We start from the raw sequence: 18,760 nt of genomic DNA on the forward strand, positions 1-18,760 counted from the left end.
CTATGAGGAGTTTACACACTGAATGAACTAGTTGAGTTAAGCTGGAACTGATAAAAATGCATGTCAATAAAATGTTAATTTGCTGTTGCATGAAGTTATTTTAAAAATATCCTAGTACTTTAAGCACAGAACTGAAAGGAAAGTTAATATTAGATGACTTGTGGTGGTAAATTTAGAGAATAAGCCTTATTATTCTAAGGCATATAACAGATACCCAGAGCTGCAGGTTGTTCAATCATGTCACTCCCCCCTATACAGTGCTCTCACTTTCCAGGGTAACTTGGACCTTTCTCTGAGTTCCTGGGTGGCCAGTAATCGCACACCAGCCAGGATGACTTTGCATAAACAAGCAACCTGCGCAATCTTAAAATGTGCAAGCATGATGCTGCGGCCTGTGACCCTGAACTGGCTGGATGTTAGTGACAGCCGTCAGGAAGAGACGGCCAGCAACTGCATCTTGAATTTGCATTTTAGTTATGATTTTACTAAATAACTGCAAAGACAACGTAATAAAAATTACTAAATTCTTAAAATGATGTAGCCAATTTCTGAATACTCCTGTTTTACTTTTCATCAAATGTAACAAGTTTCCAAGCTTAATCAGATACAAGTGAAAATAATATTTAAAAAATATTTTTTCTAATAAGGAAGCAGTTGATCACTTTTACGTTCTGGCAAAAGATTTAGCTCTGTTCTTAAAAAACAAATTCGAATTAAAACCTTTATAAGTCATCTTTATGGTAAATATTTTAGCAAAACAATAAAAATACAAATCAAGTAGGAACAAGGCACTTAAAATTGAGTTGATTTTTAGATTTTAAGATTAAACTTCGTCATAATTTAGGGGAAAAAAAGCAAACTAAAGTTGCATGCATTTTGAAAGACACTTAAAGATGTAGCAAGTGGCAAAACTTACCTTATTCCTGAAGCAAGTCCGACAACGAAATCCTTCCCTTTTTTTGCACAACAGGCTTTTATTTCACCTCGCCAAGTGTGACCCAAAAGCGATGAGAAGCGGGTCAGAAGTAGCAGTGGCAGTCGCAGCCTACTCGAACGTCGAGGACTTTTTGCTTCCGTTTGGCGCCATCTAGTGGAATTATTTGGGAACTGCGTCAATCTGGAACAACACCGGAGGCGGAAACTGGGGGGGGGGAAGCAGCGGAGAGCAAGCAGCCACTGCCAGCTGAAGGAACCGTTCAGAACCCGAAGGAGGTTCCAAGCATACATTTTTGTTTGCATTGTGAGACTAATTAGGGTTTGACGTGACATTAATGTCCTTTTGTGGAACCCAAAACAGCGGGTAGGTGTAAAAGCTAACTGTTTATGTGTTTTCCTGTGGAATATTACATGAAATTTAAATGCCTTCAGTTAGCCGCGGCTAACCTGCTAATGTTAGCCTTCTTATGTAATCATGTCGGTGTTCTGTCTGACTTCTGTTGTGATTCACGTTAGGGTGCCTTGAATAACAATAAAACTAACGCCATTGTGATTAATTTAAAGGTCATTTTAGACCAGTTTTTACACCAATACTAATATCGATTTACCGTTTTAGTTATTAGCAAGAGCTAATGCTAGCATAGGAAAGTTACAGCTGTTCCTTCAAATGATTTTTCCCCCCTTTCTGCTTTCTCAGGCGCCGCAGCAAGTGGGACCAGCCCGACGCTGGGACTGGAGGCTCCGGCGGGATGAGGGAGGCTGAGGCTGCGCCTTGCGGGGCTCTGGATGCTGCAGCGGCCGTGGCTGCCAAGATCAACGCGATGCTGGTGGCCAAAGGGAAACTCAAACCGTCTCAAATTAGCTCCCCGCTATCATCTGACAAGGTAAAGAAACACATGCCTGTTGGAAATTAACGAGTAAATTGCTTAAAAACAACAACAACTTTGAGATGGTTTGTATTTCTGTTTACACTGAATTGCATTTATTTTAGATCATAGTAAACACTTGGCAACATTTGAGATAAGATTTTGAAATGCTGATTTTAAAATGTAAACAATATCTCATAACCTTGTAACTTGACTTTGGTAATGTTGATTAATATTTACTACTAAGTGTTTTAAAGTATGTATTATATGCTATCTACACATAACTTATAGATTATCTGTGTCAAAGTTAAGGTTGATGTTGATGATATGGGATTGTCAGAAAGTTAATAGAATCAGGGTTTCTATGCAAACCACAGAAGTATGGAATTAAAGCGTTGGAATATATATCTATGTATTTAGCTCTTTAGCTATAAATATTTTATTTGGTGACTTTTTGTGTTTGAGAGTGAAGCCTGACCTGTTGTTTGCACAAATGCTGCAATTTGTAGATTTGTAACACAAGGGAAGAACTGGAAAATAATCTGTTTGCCCATTTATTGCAGTAATCTATCCGTCTGTTTGTTTGTCCCCCTTTTAGTCCAATCATCCACAAGGTGTCTTAGTTTATCCACCAATTCGTTCATACTCCCTTCTGTTCATTATCCATTCATTAGGCCATCTATACTATTTTATTTTCTTCTACACGCAAAGAATGACCACTGTAGAAATATCATCAAATTCATGATAAACTTTTGTTCTAAAAATTCCTCCACTTTGGGTTTGCTAAAGTATTATATGTGAATGAAGTTTCTAGATGCAGTTGTATGGTGCTGACAAAATTGTCTGGACTTCATTTTGAGGAACATCTTTGATGCTTATGCAGTAGATTGAGATGTAAAAGCAGCATATTCTAAAGAAGCTGGTGATCTTTGGCTGGATGCACAAATATGTGCATGACTCCAGATGTAAAGATTATGGATAATTCATAAGAGGGGGACTTTGACTCATTTATCTGGTCAGATATACATAAACAAACATGATATACATAATCAGGGTTGTAAGCCTGGCGGGCCACCAGGCTTAGCACTGCTTATGTATTTAAGTCTTTTTAAAATGTTTGCATTTTTTAAGATTTTATAGTTGGTGTTCAGGTGTTAATCTTTCAATGACACATAATTAGCAAGTGATATTTTAAAATTTCCTGTCAAATTGAAACATTTTTTAACTCAAAAACACGACGGGGCGCTGGATGAATGACTGCCCTAGAGCCCAACCACCAGGCATCGCAAGTTTTCTGGGGGAAACCTTGTATATTCATGAATATTTGAAATGGAGGAACCAGTTTTCTAATAGAAAATGCTTAAAGGCCAGAGATGCAGAGTTAGGTCTCTCCTGTCATTTCTGCCTTCTTTCAGACATTAACAACTAGTGTCTCTAAAAATAAGTAAATGAATATAAATACTTTAAATATTTCTTAGAAGTACAGTTTTATATTTTGCATTATCCTTCCTTTGTTAGATTGTTGGTGCTGGGAAGCCTCCTGCCCCAACAAAAGCCAAAGACGACCTGGTGGTCGCCGAAGTCGAGATCAACGACGTCCCTCTATCCTGTCGAAATCTCCTCACACGCGGACAGACACAGGAAGAGGTCCGCCGCAAATCTTACATGTTGAAGTTGACTGTTCTCTGACGTCGTTGGTACCAACCATGTGACTTGATTGCAGATCAGTAAAGTGAGCGGCGCTGCAGTGTCAACCAGAGGGCGGTACATGACAGCAGATGAAAAGAACAAAGCATTGTTAGGGTGAATAATTTAGTCATTTGTTTTCACTACTACTTAACACTTTCCATGCTTATTCATTCAGTGCGTTTCTGCACATTCCCCACAGGGACCGACCTTTGTATCTTCATGTTCAAGGACAGACAAGAGAGCTTGTCGACAGTCAGTACTCTACAAATACATCGTGGCCTATTTTGTGAATGTATGTCAGATTCAGGTGATAATTCAGATTTTTTTCGCACTCATTTTTCAGGAGCAGTTAATAGAATCAAGGAAATCATTACTAACGGGGTCGTAAAAGCTGCAACGGCTTCATCGGCCGCTCCATCTTTCTCCCCCAGTGGAGCTTCAGTCACCGTCTACCAACAACACAACCCACCTGCACCCTCGCTGCCCCCGGCGACGAACCACAAACCTCACTTTCAGTCAGGGGTGAGTTGGCTTATCAGTAGACGGCCGTGTTTTAGTTCAGCTTTGCAACTGCTGGTACGCCGGCTTGGTTATAAAATGTATTTATTTTCAAAATCAAACTCCTTTGAGGGTTTTTGGCCGAATAGGCAGGTAGGGAGTGAAGGGAGGTGGACTGTTTTCATACGGGGACTTAAAATCCTTGAAAATGCTTTAATTCCAATGAGGTGTTTTCAAGGTTTGGTAGGTGCTTGATTTCTGTGTAAAATCCTTGAAATGCTTGATATTCAAACTGCACACTTTTGCGATAAAGTGCAATCAAATGTTTGGTTAAAAGCTTAAATTTAGAAAACATTTATCCGCTGTGAGTTCATACACCTAGTAAAGAGAGACATACATTTTTTTTCTCATTGTCTGAAGATTAATCAAACTAAACTTTTCTTGTTTTAGGTCAGATAGCATCATCCAAATCGTTTTTATTTGCCTATTGCCAGAAAACTTAGCGAGAACATTTTTATTTAAGCATCTAATTTGAGCTGGCAGGTCATTTACCTTGAGACAGTTTTAGATTTTGTCAATGTAATCAATGAGTTATTAATCATCTTGTGTTATATATCTCTAACATTCCTGAGGTTGTAACATCCTGTTACATAAGTCTTCCATTTCTAAAGGTTCTGCACTTCTGAAAGAAACAACTCATTGTAAACATTTGCTCTCATTTTTTTATTCCCTCTATGCCTTTCGGTCTCTCTTGTTTTCAGATGCATTATGTTCAGGATAAGATCTTTGTGGGCCTGGAGCACGCCGTCCCCGGGTTTGTGGTCAAAGAGCGAGTGGAGGGCCCCGCCTGCTCCTATCTGCAGCACATTCAGGGCGAGACTGGGGCCAAAGTTTTCCTCCGAGGAAAAGGATCAGGCTGTTTAGAGCCGGCATCTGGACGCGAGGCTTTTGAACCCATGTACATTTACATTAGGTGAGTCCCGCTGTCTGGATTGCAAAACGTTTAGTAAAATAACATTAAACTGTGAATTATCTCACTCTCGTGTAGGTACATGTCGGCTCTTGGTGTCAAGATATACCTAAGTTAAAAACAACAACAACAAAAAAAAAACACGGACTAATAATTATCTGTTTTTCAATAAATCTGTCAAAATGTTAAATGATTAGTTGATGATTTTAATCCCCCGTTGCTCCCTGCACCATCACCTTCTGCTCTGAATTTATTAAGACGCCTTCATTGTCACATAAACGCCCACATAATTAAATGAGTCTGCAGATGTAAATTTGACACGTCAAAAATGTAGAAGATTAGATCTACTAACCCCCCTGATGAGAGAGTCTCATATGAATAATACTTTTAAATGAATAATAACTTTAGAAAGAAGAGAGAGCTTAAATTAGTCTGAATTATTTAAGTATTTATGTTAACCTTTGACCTACATGTTGTGAGTCTGGTGTCTTGGTTTTAGCCTCATCCTCTTTGTATTCCAGCTCTTCTTTCTGTCTGGCTCTTTATCTTAGTGAAACCGTAAGATCATCACTGGCCCCCATTCATCTGTCTTTCAAAACTTTCTGGATCCATATTCTGCAGTCTAAAGACGGCATTTTTATTCTTACATAAACATGAATATTGCAGGACTAATTATTTGACTACAATGCACTAAATTGAAACCTCCTTAACAGTTAAACACAGTGGCTCTGATGCACATGAATTAATTTTGTTATTAATTCAAACTTAGAGGAGTTTCTGTTTCTTCCTGATTTGGCAGCAGCTGATTTTTTGTTCGCGTTTGTTCTTCCTCTGAAAAATCTCTCTGAAGTCCATGAAGCTGCTCTGCCTCTGTCGTCATCAATACTGTTTTCCTTTTTCCTGCAGCACAGAGCTCAGTTGTATTTTATTATCTGTGCGTCTGTAGTTGTTTGTTCTGCCTTGCAAAGTGAAAATAGAGCTTTGCTCTCTCCACAAGCCGCTCAGTCTAGATGTGCTTCAATCATAGTGTGTTTGACACAGCTGATGGAAATGCAGAGACCTGGCAAGGAAAGCTGCATCCTGGAAACAGATTTAAATCCTGAAGGATTCAGCCTGGTGTAATAAAAAATCTGCAACGTCAGCTTTGCTCACAAATCGGCAACACACCTGTGACAATAGCATGATAATTCAGACTGTTTTAGATGATACTATTGTAGCATAGATTACCCTGCATGAAAATATCATTTTTGAAGTTCAGCACACTTCAAAAGTGATTATCGTAAAGGTTTGTAGGAAGTTCTGTCTCAGTTCATCTGCTGTGTCCGTATTCATCTCTACTTCAGACAAAAAAAAAACTTCGTTTTGACAGTCCTGGGGAGCAGTCTAAGAAATCTAAGAAGTTACAAACAAGTGAAACAAGTTTAAAAGACAAATTATTCAGAATATTTGGAAATATCAACATTTCTGTTGGTTAATAAGCAGCTAGTGTGGCAGATCAGTCGACTACTCAGGTTGGTTTCTCCTGTAACCTGTAAAGTCTAAAACAGCTTTTAAAAAGTCTTCATTGCTCAGCCACATCTACATTTATTCCAACAACACTGTTTTTAATATTGCAGTTACCCCAGACAGTTTTAATGTTAATTTCATTTTAAAATGAAAATATGATCACAATAATCAATAAGAGTTATAGTCTTTTCATTCCTAAGCATCATGCCAACATCGTTTATTTATTATCATCTACTGCTAAATTTAGAAGATGGTTTGTTTGGATCTTTGTTACAAGACCTAATTATATCTAATAATGTGTACATGTACTTTATCTTCTTTAAATAAAAGCAGTTAGTCAGTGTTATAGGTTATATTTTTATTTTAAGCTTAATGTTTATTTTGTATTTTATACTCAGGTTTATGATGCTTTGAGAGCCTTCCTGTCCACGCCTTCACTGTTGACTTATCCATCCGTTTAGCAGTGAAACTAAATGTCGACGTTTTCCTCCACAGTCATCCTAAACCAGAAGGACTGGCTGCAGCAAAAACCCTGTGTGAGAATCTCCTTCTGACGGTGAGTACAGTAATTACTGACACTGTCAAATGTTGTTTTGTACGTTACATTTACACCTTGCAATTCCCAAGTAACTATGATTCACTAAGTCAATAATTTGCTTTACCTTGTTTTTAGTGATAATAAAATCTTAATTAGAGGGTAATTGGGGCCCTTTGATTGGGTGAATTCATTGAATTGATAGGAGCGTCTGGTTACATGAATGTAGCAGAATGTTTTGAATGGACGGGTCTAGTTTTTCAAGTTTCACAGTCAAAAACTGGTAAAGGATTACAAATAGATCCTAAAGTTACCTTAAAGTGAATTTTCACAAACTGATAAAGGGACAGTTCCCTGAATTTTGACGTTTCTTACGATCATCGTGCGTAACGCCGCATTCTAGAGTGCGACATCGAAAGGTCGAGTTTACACTTTTACGTGAAAATGGGATGTAAAAATCACAGAGGTGTATTTCCTAAATTGAACATTTCTTCTTACCTCTGTGTAGGAGGCGTCACCAAGCCAAATACGACACGAAGGTTCTCCAAAGCGAAATTTCTAACATGACAATCATTACCCGGCAGACCTAGTTAAAAACTATAAGCAATAAAAAACACATTGCTACGCATTACTTCTTTGGATTTATCAATTATCAACCTCAGTTTACCTCTGAATAACCACACTGACATTTCAAACACTGTTTTAAACTCTTATTTGTGGCTACTGTTGGAGGGTTTCTTACGAAGTTTTTTTTTTTAAAAAAAGAAAAAAGGCCTTGTGGCTTCTGCAGATCTTCCACTGAGATAATAATTTGCACACATCATTTACAGAAGCATTTTCTTTCCTCTGCCTGAAACCACAGGTATTTTCTGCAAACACAGCCTTCTGCAAAACGCAACATGAATGTAGAGGTTTAGAGGAAGTGTGAGTTGCTGCTAGGTTCTCTTAAATGCCAGTTGTTTGAATCTTAAAGCTATTTTTTCCTCGCAGGTTCATGCAGAGTATTCCCGCTACCTTAGTCAAATGAACACAATGATGCCAACTCAACAAGGTACTCCAGCTTTTCTGCACACCATAAAGTCCTAACTCATATTTAGAGTATGTGACTTTCATTTTGTTAAAGTTATTCGTATTGGTCTGCTGTAAATGTCAGTTCAACTCAGTATTTATTTTGTGAAGCCAGTTTACTGTTTGCTCATGAATCTAACACCTGTAGCATCCTCGGTGCATCATGTCAAAGCTGTTGACTCGGTGTGTTCCTCTCCTCTTCCTCCACCAGGGTTTTCACAGCCTCCAGTAGTGAACGGGATTCCCCCTCAGCTGCCTTACTATCCTCCGGCTGGATTCCAGCCGAGCTACAGCATGCCTGCCCCACCGCCCCAGCCCCAACCTGTCCCACCGACCTACACCGTCCCACCTCCTGTACCTCCAGTCATGCAGTCATCCAGTCATACTGTGCCTTCTCAGTACCCCATACGGCCAACCTCCGCCCCTCTTCCTGCACCGATTCCTGCTCCTGTTGCCGTTTCCATCCCTGCTCCCACTCTGGCTCCAATTCCCACTTCAGCTCCAGACTCTCTGCATCAGGTAGGAGCACATTTAAACTGCAGCTTGAAAAGGTCACAGCTCTCTTCGGTCTCTTTCAAACCAGCAGAGAGACGCCCATGTACGAGGGATGCAAGCAATTAATGACTAATTATCAATGAATGATTTATTACATCAAAAATTGTTCCAATCAATTAACCTCTTAGACCTTCTTTTAGTTTTGTAATTTGGCCTCCGTCCATCTGAGGGCACTGCTGGCCATCCTGAAGGGAAGCCAGTTTATACCGAAACAAAGGTGGTGGAGGGATTCTATAAAGGAAAAGAAAAACGGTCCAAGCCGAGATGCAAAGCGCACTTTATGCGTTTCTGTTTTGAAATTTAAACACTTTACAAACTCCTTAAGCTTCACCTTATCAGTGATCATTCAGCTGAGCTGCATGACGGAGCAGCAGAAACCTGAAGGCGAGGACGTGGCAACAGAAAAATGGAGAGCAACACAGAAAAATTGTAACACGTTGGAAAAAACTTTGATGCCAATAAAAACGATTGATTTTGAGTTCTGTCGGGAATTAGTGCGATTTATGGAGCAAAGATTTAACATTTCTTCAAGAGCAATCACAGACTACTGCTGTATGAACACATCTCTGTTCATGGGGACTGAATTGTTTCACACATTTTATTCTTTTTATGTTTTATTTTACAGCAACTTAAGAGGTTTCTGTTTTGTTATCATTGATAGATATGTTCAATAACATAAATAACATGAGAAAACCATAATTTCCTGTTTAAGTGAGGCAAAACTGATATTTTTTTATGTTAAAGGAAATTTAGCCCTTTATGTTATGGAAAGATGGTCGACCCTTTTCACACAAGAGAAAACTTTTAAGTTTTTAAGAAAATGGCTGCTTATCAATTAATTGTTAGTCAATCAATAGGATTAATCAACTCGTATCTCTACCATGCACACTTTGCTGGTGTTTGCAGTTTGGAGGTGTGTAGGCTATTTCTGATCATTTAAATAATTTACAAGAAATTCAGCTGATTATGTTCTTGATGAATCATTGATTTGATACAACTCATCATTGTTAGATGTCTTAAGGCTACAGTGTTATGAGGGTTCTTTAAAAGGTTGTAAATACCACCTCATCCAACACCTACAGCTTTATCACAATCATCACTTCTAATCATCTTAAATTGGACTTACTGAAACCAGATCAATTAACTGGTTTGAAGTGGAAAGACTGTAATTTGATTTAAGTAGGACTGGTTTGTTGTTGTTTTTCTCAGTGGATTTGTTTTCCTCCTCTTCAGACTCTTCCTCCTCTACATTTCGCTCCTCCTGCTGCGGCGCCTCCCAAGCTGCAGCTCCAAGCCGCCCCGATCAACCCGCCTCAGAAGAGACGCTTCACAGAGGAAGTACCGGACGAGAGGGACAGCGGCCTGCTCGGGTACCAGGTAACTACATCTCATCATTTTTAACACTTCTCTCCCTTGCTCCTCTTCCCATCTGTAAAATCTTTCACTTTATTCTTTCTTCCTTTCGATGCTTTAATGTAGCTTGATATAAATGGTACGGCATGCTGTTTACTTCATTTCCAGTGTTATTCATCAGTTTCTACTGTATGGATTTTCAGACAAAGGTATCAGTTCAAATAAAACCAATAATCAGGCTCTGGGAAATCTCCTGATAGGTGAAGTAATGAAGTGTCAGGACAGGGCTTAGTGCAGGGGTGGGCACTCCTGTTCCTCGAGGGCCGGTGTCCTGCAACTCTTAGATGTCTCCCTGATCCAACACACCTGAATCCAACAGCTGAATCGCCTCCCAAGTGCAGTCAGGTTCTCCAGAGTCCTGCTAATGACCTCATTATTTGACTCAGGTGTGTTGAAGTAGAGATACATCTAAAAGTTGCAGGAGACCGACCCTCCAGGACCAGGATTGCCCACCCCTGGCTTAGTGGATGTCTGCTAATCGTGACTGTGTGTTTTTCTGCTCATAGCATGGACCCATTCATATGACTAATTTAGGTGCAGGCTTCTCAGTGGGCGGCACAGAGACTTCAGGACCCGCACAGCAGAGTTCCTCTGGCCCGGCGAGTGAGAGGGACAGGTACTCCTTACTTATTATGTTTTAGTGTGTACACATCCAGAAGTCTGATTCTTCTAAAATAAACAATAAATAAATGAAAGAAGAAATAAATAATTCAATATATAAATAAAATTTGAAATAAATTAATGTACAGCTCTGGAAGAAAATTAAGAGCCAACTTCTCTGAACCCATTGAAAACCTGGTTATTCCACCAAATATTGATTTCTGAACTCTTCCTGAGTTAAAACATGAGTATTGTTGTTTCTAAATAAATATTAATTTGTTTTCTTTGCATCATATGAGGTCTGAAAACACTGCATCTTTTTTGTTATTTTGATTGTTTCTCATTTTCTGTAAATAAATACAAAATGTTTGGCATAAAATAAAAGAACAATGTTCATTTTACTCAAACATATAAGTATAAAAAAATATCTCTTAATTTTTTCCAGAGGTGTATATGGTGTAATCATTTTTTTTCCATTTATTCATTATCACACTTATTCAGTAATTCATTTATTTTAACTTTTTTTTCCCAACGAGTGCATTATTAAGAGGCAGGTGCTTCTAGATTACCAATTGGTCGGCTCAACCAATCAGGTCCCAAGAAGCTTCCTGGCTTCCTGGCATAAATAAACATTTATTTATTTACTTCCAAATATATTTAATTTCAAATGTGTTTAATCATATATCTATCTCTTTTCTATTTTATTTCCCAATTAATTAATTTTTTTGTGTGAATTTTGGGCAGGATCAGTCCTCCATATGCACAAGTCAAAGAGTGGAGATTATTAACGCCATCTTGTATTTGTTTATTAATTTTTTTCCCCAGTCGGCACATGATGCCTCCACCAACATCCCTGCGTGTGAACGGAGTGAGACACCAGATGGAGGAGAGGAGACTCCACCAGGCCTTTGTGGGTAAGAATGTTATCCTGTGGATTGACAAATTCCTGCCCAGGACTCGGACTGTAAAACTTTATAAGATCGGCCCCATTTTCTTCTCCTCCGTTATGTAGAGGTAAAAAGGAGGATGATGTCACCTTTCCTAAAACTCTTGTGTCCAAATTTTTGTGGTTTTACTGGAGATTGATGAGCTTGATGGGTCACAGAAACCAAACAAATCCATGTTGTTGCTAAATTGTTAAAGATTTTAGCCCATTCAGCCTGAAACCAGCTGCTCCTTAAAGGATTTTGCTGATTTGACTCAAAATCTCCAGATATGTTGTTGCGGCTCGACGTACCTTGAGTAGAGATGCACCAATCAGGATTTTGAAGCATAAATCCAACCTACGTAGCTGCGGTTCTGACTTTAGCCTATCTTTGATTTTTCTTTAAGAATTATAAGAAGAAGAAAATATCTAATTTATTTCCTTTCAGCCTTTCTCTGGGTATGAGAGAAGCTGCTGTAAAAACAACAGTTTTCCTGTTATCTTAAAACTAAGGTAAAATGTTTGCAGTAGGGACAAATTGTCATTTAAACCCATTAGTGAGATAAGATGAGATTTCCAAGACAGTTTCAAAGGTCAAAACGTTCGAACTGAAAAGCTTTTAGCCTTCCTGTTATCTGCTGAAGTCTCTCGCTCTCCTGCCACCTGAGTGATGTCACACATTATAGGAAATAATGGCTTCTTATTGTGCTTCGTTTGACAGCTACACCAGCTAACTTTGAGTATTACTGATTCAGTAAAAGTGCCAGATTAGCCTCACAGCACTCAAGTGTGGTGCGTTCACTGACTACTAAAAAGATCAGCATTTTGGGTTCAAATGAGGCCTTTAAAAGCTGATTTTAAAAAATATCAGTCAAACAAAATTCTTCATTTTATTTTAGAAACAGAGTCGTTTATTAGATCCTTGTTACATTAACACATTAATAAATAATTTATTGACAATTTGTAATAAATATTCATGTCAAATTAAGAATAAAATCTTCCAGTATGTTAAAACCTAAATTAAGTTATGAATATATTGCAGTTTTTATTTTGTGCAAATTAAATCATGGAGTCCACTATAAAACATTATATGCGTTGCTCTGTAAAATACAGACACATTTTTAGGACCGTTATTATTTGCTGTTTTCTGTTTAAAAGATCATTTTATAAAATTAATCTGCTTTTTTACCTTTAACTTTCTGTGAGCATTCAAGTTAAAGGAGTATGTACTCCATAGAAACAAACAAAAAGTGGACTTTTCAGGAAAGCTGTCACTAGTGCACACGCAGAGGGCTTAAATATGGCAAAGGGTTTGATGCAGCGGATTTTACCAACTTTATTTGAGGACTATGGAGGACTCAGAAACAGATCAGTAATGACAAACGCTCTACTTTTAAGCATTTGTGAGTCATTTGTTTAAAACTATAATGCAACTGTAACGTTGCATTCTGATGACATCATCAGTCTGGACTGTTTGTAGTTTTTCTTCTCTCCTCGCTAACAAGAACCTCTCCTGTTTTTGTGTTCTTCTCTTTTTCTCTGTGTTCTTCTTCTCTTCCATGTGTCTCTGTGGCGATGCTGGACGCTGATTGGGGGTCCTCTGGTGCCGTCCCGCTACTCGAACGGACGGGGTGCCCCCATCCTCTGCTCTTCCGACATAAACATTAACTTGTCTATTGTTCCTCCAAAATGTGTTTGAAATGATTAACTCGCCACTTTTGAAATCTGTTGTCGTTTTCTCCTCTCTCCTCCACGTCGCGCTGCTTGTGTCTCTTGTTGTTGCTCTCCTCCTTCCTGCAGAGCCGCCAGTGAAAAGACTAAGATCCGGTTTAGTTGCGTACTCCGGCGACTCCTCTGACGAAGAGGAAGACCACCCTTCGTCCAAAGCTTCGTGGCTTGGTAACCACGGGGCAGGTAACCACCCACCCACCTCTACTGCTTCAAGCTGGGCTCAGGGCTACCGCGGCCCTCCGCCTCTGCCGACTCGTGCCAAAATGCAGCCACAGCAGCAGTCCATTCCTTTCTGGATGGCGCCATGAAGCTGAAATGTCTCTCAGTGCTTTCTTCAATCCTACAGGACCTCATTTTTTTTCTCACCACTTGTCTCTCTGATGGAGGACAGCTTCTTGACAGCTGTTGTCTCTGTTTTGAACAATTTATTCAGCTCTTGGAAACAAGTGGACGTACTAATGTTTTGTATACATTATAGGTTGAAGATGAACGTTTGCACGACTTCCTTTTCTTTTTGGATGTATTAGAGGCTCAGATGAGAGGCCGTCTGCCTCACATTTTACTTTGAATTCAATCAGAACAGCAGCAGATTAAAAAAAAAATGGTCTAAAGCTATAAAAAATATCAGTTTGATGTTATACATCAATGACCATTTAATTTTAGAGTAGTTTTTCCTACTGTTTGGCCCTTTTCTGTCTCCCTGTTTGTTTGTTGGTTTTCTTTCCTAATTCCTCTTTTGTACAGGTCATACAGGAGTTACATGTGGTACACCTACAAAATTTCATCCTTTTATGAAATAAACCTAATTTATTGGGGTGATTGAGTCTGGTGTTTATTGGATTTCAACTAAGCTCGTTGCAGACAGATCAGGAACTAAATGCCATAAGTTTCAGAAAATGGCTGAATTCAATAGTTTCCTAAAGCTTTTAGCTTCAAAAATCATTTATAACTTAGATGTTTTATTATTGTGTTGGATAAAATGCAGGAAACTTCCCAGTTCAGATCATCTCACTCTCCTGCTTCCTTGGAGGATTTTTCTCTTTATGCTGAGCAATGCGGTTCTCCATGTCCGTCCGAAAGTGGCGTATTAGACCCTAAAGATGTGGGGATTCAGTAAAAAAAAAAAGTTAATTTGTCCCGTGTTGAATTTATTTAATCATAAGCACTCGATGCGTCACCTGAACAGGCCAAGCCGCTCCGTCTCCCAGGGCACAAATAGTGTGACCCTCGATCTGTTTGCTGAGCTCCCAGATCATGTCGATTTCTGACACGGCTGCGTCTCCTCGCACAAACCGCCACATCATTTTATCCATCCAGTCCACTCCTGAAGGAGGGCAGTGAAAGCAAATCATTGAGAAGTAACTGAATATTAGAAATTAAAGCTTTACACAAATCAAGATATAACATGTTTTGCATTGTTCTGTTCCTGCATAAGTTGTTCCTTGAAAGAGATTAACTGCACACATTTGAGTTTCCCAAGCCTGGTTTTGGGTAGAAGTCACTGGATGTTTGTCTTATTAAGTATAAAATTTAAACTGAAAGCAAAAAATAAATAAATTATGTTTTGTGCTTTTCATTTTGAGAAAATTATAATCTGTAGCACTCCTGCAATGAGCTACGTATCATGACAATAAACGCAACATCAAATTGCAGTTCCTTACCTTCCCTGCAGGGGGTGCACTGGCCACAGCTCTCGTGCTTATAAAACTCAACCAAACGTGCAATAGCTCGAATCACATCTGTCTGCAAGAAGTAAAAAGAAACAAACTAGACTCTCTGTTAGCACTTACAGTGTGGTTAGTGTGAGATCATTCAGTCTGTTTACTGATTTGTCCATGACTATAACCGCTGCAGTTCCCAATGCCGTCTGCGCGCGGACCAGGTCATCAAAATCCATCAGAACGTCGTTACATACGTGCTGAGGGATGATGGGAGTGGAGGACCCTCCTGGAATCACTCCTAATAGATTGCCCCAGCCTCCCCTCACTCCTCCTGCATCAAGCACAAAATCATTTTGAAGCTCAGTAGAGCAGACATCGACAGAGATCTTAACTGAACACACACCTGCATGTCTCTCGATGAGCTCCCTCAAAGGAATCGACATCTCTTCCTCCACGGTGCACGGGAAGTTCACGTGACCCGAGATGTTGAACAGCTTCGTCCCAGAGTTCCTCTCCCTCCCAAAGCTGGCAAACCAAGCTCCGCCACGGCGACAGATCGCAGGCGCCACAGCGACGGTCTCCACGTTGGCCACTGTTGTTGGGCATCCAAAGACGCCTTAATGTGAAACACGAGAGATGTAGCAGCCACAGTTTTATAGTTTTACCCAGTTTGCTGTTTCTTCAGTCATTAATGGAAGTGATTAGAGGCTGTGGAGCATTTACCTCACCTACATCTGCAGGGAAAGGTGGCTTCAGACGAGGTTTGCCTTGCTTGCCCTCAAGAGACTCAATGAGTGCCGTCTCCTCTCCGCAGATGTAGGCGCCGGCCCCGCGCATCACAAACACATCCAAGTCATACCCTGAACCACAGGCATTCTTCCCGATCAGCCTGGCCTTGTATGCCTCATTAATAGCCACCTTTATGAAAGAAAAAGAAAGGTAACACTGTAACCTTTCTTTAAAATGTAAGGGCTGGGCAAGAGGTCACATGTTTTGAATTTTGCTCTAGCGGATCAATGCAAAGTAGAGTAACCAAACCACTGTTGGTGTTTAAATTACATTTCCAAAAAATTGCCTCCTGCATTCTTCTTTTTGCATTTGGTTATGATTCTGTAGTGAAAATAGGAACAGTTCTAATTTTTCCAAGTTTTTTTTAATCAAGTGTTTGTATTCCTACCTGCAGATTTGATGATTCATTGTAAAACTCTCCTCTGATGTAGATGTAAGCCGCCCGAGCCCCCATGGCTCTTCCAGCAATGAGGCAGCCCTCAATGAGCTTATGGGGGTCGTGACGCAGAATCTCTCGGTCTTTACACGTCCCAGGTTCCCCCTCATCTGCATTCACTACCAGGTACTTGGGCCTGGACAGGGGAAGGAAGGAAATCCACTTGAATGTTGGGGTGGGGAATCAAGGTTGTATGTGGTGAAAGATGTCCCTTATACCTGCCGTCACTGGGTTTGTTCATGAAGCTCCACTTCATCCCAGTGGGGAATCCTGCACCCCCTCTGCCTCTGAGGCCTGAGATCTTCACCTCGTTGAGGATCCACTCGGGTCCTTTCAGGATTATCTCTTTGGTCTTGTACCAGTCTCCTCTTTTGAGCGCTCCTTTGAGTCTAAAACGAATAAAAACAAATTGAAATCAACCTATTTTGTACTGTGTTTTGGTTCTTTATGTGACTGAGGATGAGCTGAGCATGAATGTTTGCTAACCTCCAGTCATGCCGGCCATAAAGGTTAGTAAAGATCCGGTCCTGATCGCTCAGAGGACCAAACTTTGTCTTTTTGGGTTTCATCTGTGAAAGAGATAGAAAGAGAGCTACAAATGTCTAAGCTACAAGAACTGCATGTACTCATGTCATTTTATAAAATAAACTTTAACCTTCACCACTCCAAGCTACAATTTTTGCAGAATGGATGACTTTAAGGAAATTGTTCTTGAAGCCACTTTTTGGTAAAAGAAACATGGCATCAAAATAACTTTATAGCTAAGGATATTGTTGCTGGCAACACTGCACCAAAATTAATTTATTGAAGTATCAAGAACCTCATGCAGAGGCTCAACTGCTATGAGAAACATTTAGTGTCCCAAAAAGTCAAACAGGGACCTGGGCGTCTTTTAAAAACAAGATGAAGAGATCACATTGCCACCAGGGCAGAGCTTGCTGAACGTGTTTCTGCTCTCCAGCCTCGAGAAGGGAAACAAATAAGCCCCTACTGTCCAAGAAAAACTTCAAAACCATTCTGACACTCAGCAGAAAGGGCCAGCATTGGTCTGCAGAGAGCCGGTCATAAGATCAAAGTGTTAACTATGTGGCTCAACAGAACATTTACATTTTGGGCTGGTTGTCAGGTTATCTTCCAGACCCCATGGCATCAAGGAGCTGGAATGGAATGTGCTTCAGTATGCCAGAGCAAAAGAAAAAGAAAGCTGCTGCTGCTGCCATTGTTGTTATGTTTTCAGATGTTTTCTCCCACAAAGTACAGCTGAGCTGATGCTTTGTGTTATTTCTGTCTTTTCTAAATGCCGATCAATGGCAGCAGAAAGATGTTTACCCTGAGTGCGAGTCCATTAGGTTTCCTCCTGCTTTCCAAGATCAACAGGTCATTTTCAACACCTCAGAGTAAATATATCGGGCTTTCTTAAATATTATTTGACCTCTTGGCATCATGATCTGAATTAGACCATGTTGCATTAAATCTAGCATCTGGTTGAACTTTGTAACTATTGAAGTAATTTAGCTATGCATCGTTTGAATTTCAGATAGACTGCAACTAAACCTTTACTTACAAAGCACGTAAATAAACTGATTATTTTTTCGTTGTATGCTTTAATATGGATTAACAGTGGGAAATTGCTGCTGTTAGCCCATAAGCTGCAGTCTTTCACCTTATTTGAACCTTGTTTTAAAATATTCAACTGGTTTGTGCAGTGGCACTTTACCAAGTTAACTGTTTAGCAGGCTTATACTTTTTTATGCAACATTTAAAGATTTTTGTTCGCACCAATTACAAATAAACTGACCAAAGGTTTATTTAAAAAAAAAACTAAACAAATATTTTTCATTAACATGTTTAGTAATTGTTTTCTGAAATGTACAACAGCAACATTTTTGCTTTACAGTAGCCTTTTCGATTTTGTGTTGATTTCGTAATGCTTTCTAAAAAAAAAAAAACTAAACAAACTTTATAAATTCGCCGCATACACCTTTTGTTTATGCACATAAATGCTTTCGCTTTTTCAAAGTGTGCGATACAAAACTCCAGCAATAAAAACCTTAATATTATGACTTTCTTATAAAGTGGAAACAATTATATTGAAGTTCGCAATAGCACTTTTAACAACTGTTTCTTTGACTCATCCGCTGTGAAGAATAAAGACCAAAGTCGAAAGACACTTTGTCGCTCCTCTGCGCAGTGCAGGAGAGCAGACCTTACCTGCGCATGCGCCGCTGAGCAGTATGTGAGCCTCTGAGCGACCTGTCGCGCCGCAGCGCCCCGCAACATCCGCGGAGGCAGCAGCAGCGGCAGCAGCATCCTGCGGGGAGACGACCGCTTTCAGATCACTCCAACCTGTTGAAGCTCCGACTGCTGCTCCTCTTAGGCTTCCAGGTTTCTCCCCATGCAGGTCAAATCCACTTTTAAACCTGCTGCGGCTGAAGAAGCGGAGCTCCGGCCCTCCTGGTCCAGATTAATTAAACTAAGAAGATTAGGAAACCACCTACGTCACATCCTGTTCTAAGTCAGCATTCAGGCAGCAGCAGACGTATAAGTTTGAATTAGGCACTTAAATTGCAGCCCACGCAACT

At 39.8% G+C, this 18,760-nt stretch overlaps 2 protein-coding genes across 4 annotated transcripts; one reads left to right on the forward strand and one right to left on the reverse strand.

Moving 5' to 3' along the window:
- Positions 1-1,132: 1,132 nt before the first annotated feature.
- Positions 1,133-14,111, forward strand: khdc4 (KH domain containing 4, pre-mRNA splicing factor). Of its 2 annotated transcripts, none has more exons than XR_006370555.1 (14): positions 1,133-1,300; positions 1,634-1,820; positions 3,321-3,449; positions 3,526-3,605; positions 3,691-3,743; positions 3,835-4,013; positions 4,751-4,962; positions 6,961-7,021; positions 7,991-8,051; positions 8,280-8,587; positions 9,857-10,000; positions 10,571-10,652; positions 11,462-11,550; positions 13,362-13,476. XR_006370555.1 is itself a non-coding variant. In XM_044115973.1 (14 exons), exons 1-14 carry the CDS (start codon positions 1,272-1,274, stop codon positions 13,598-13,600), a joined length of 1,881 nt encoding a protein of 626 aa, XP_043971908.1. In that variant the 5' UTR covers positions 1,133-1,271; the 3' UTR covers positions 13,601-14,111. The 2 variants fall into 2 exon arrangements, 1 of the variants encoding a protein (XP_043971908.1); XM_044115973.1 differs by having other exon boundaries at positions 10,543-10,652; positions 13,362-14,111.
- A 141-nt stretch (positions 14,112-14,252) lies between these two features.
- On the reverse strand, positions 14,253-18,562 carry LOC122830563 (NADH dehydrogenase [ubiquinone] flavoprotein 1, mitochondrial-like). Of its 2 annotated transcripts, XM_044115975.1 has the most exons (10): positions 18,390-18,562; positions 16,665-16,747; positions 16,397-16,567; positions 16,131-16,314; positions 15,682-15,871; positions 15,357-15,569; positions 15,118-15,284; positions 14,954-15,035; positions 14,471-14,616; positions 14,253-14,386 (listed from the first exon to the last, which is right to left on the reverse strand). In XM_044115975.1, the coding sequence occupies exons 1-10, from the start codon at positions 18,486-18,488 to the stop codon at positions 14,291-14,293; spliced, it is 1,431 nt and encodes a 476-aa protein (XP_043971910.1). In that variant the 5' UTR covers positions 18,489-18,562; the 3' UTR covers positions 14,253-14,290. The 2 variants fall into 2 exon arrangements, with proteins under 2 accessions (XP_043971910.1, XP_043971909.1); XM_044115974.1 differs by having other exon boundaries at positions 15,118-15,569.
- Positions 18,563-18,760: the final 198 nt, after the last annotated feature.

The sequence above is a fragment of the Gambusia affinis genome, linkage group LG05 (genome assembly GCF_019740435.1).
Source record: "Gambusia affinis linkage group LG05, SWU_Gaff_1.0, whole genome shotgun sequence".
Lineage (NCBI taxonomy): Eukaryota > Metazoa > Chordata > Actinopteri > Cyprinodontiformes > Poeciliidae > Gambusia > Gambusia affinis.

Bases quoted from the DNA above. Each gene is read 5' to 3' on its own strand.
- khdc4 (XM_044115973.1), top strand. From the start codon at position 1,272: ATGTCCTTTTGTGGAACCCAAAACAGCGG. The intron at 10,653-11,461 runs GTACTCCTTACT...TTTTTTCCCCAG, and splicing joins CCGGCGAGTGAGAGGGACAG to TCGGCACATGATGCCTCCAC. The intron at 11,551-13,361 runs GTAAGAATGTTA...TCCTTCCTGCAG, and splicing joins ACTCCACCAGGCCTTTGTGG to AGCCGCCAGTGAAAAGACTA.
- LOC122830563 (XM_044115974.1), bottom strand. From the start codon at position 18,488: ATGCTGCTGCCGCTGCTGCTGCCTCCGCGGATGTTGCGGGGCGCTGCG. The intron at 15,872-16,130 runs GTAGGAATACAA...TCTTTCATAAAG, and splicing joins ATGAATCATCAAATCTGCAG to GTGGCTATTAATGAGGCATA. The intron at 14,617-14,953 runs GTAAGGAACTGC...GCCCTCCTTCAG, and splicing joins GTGCACCCCCTGCAGGGAAG to GAGTGGACTGGATGGATAAA.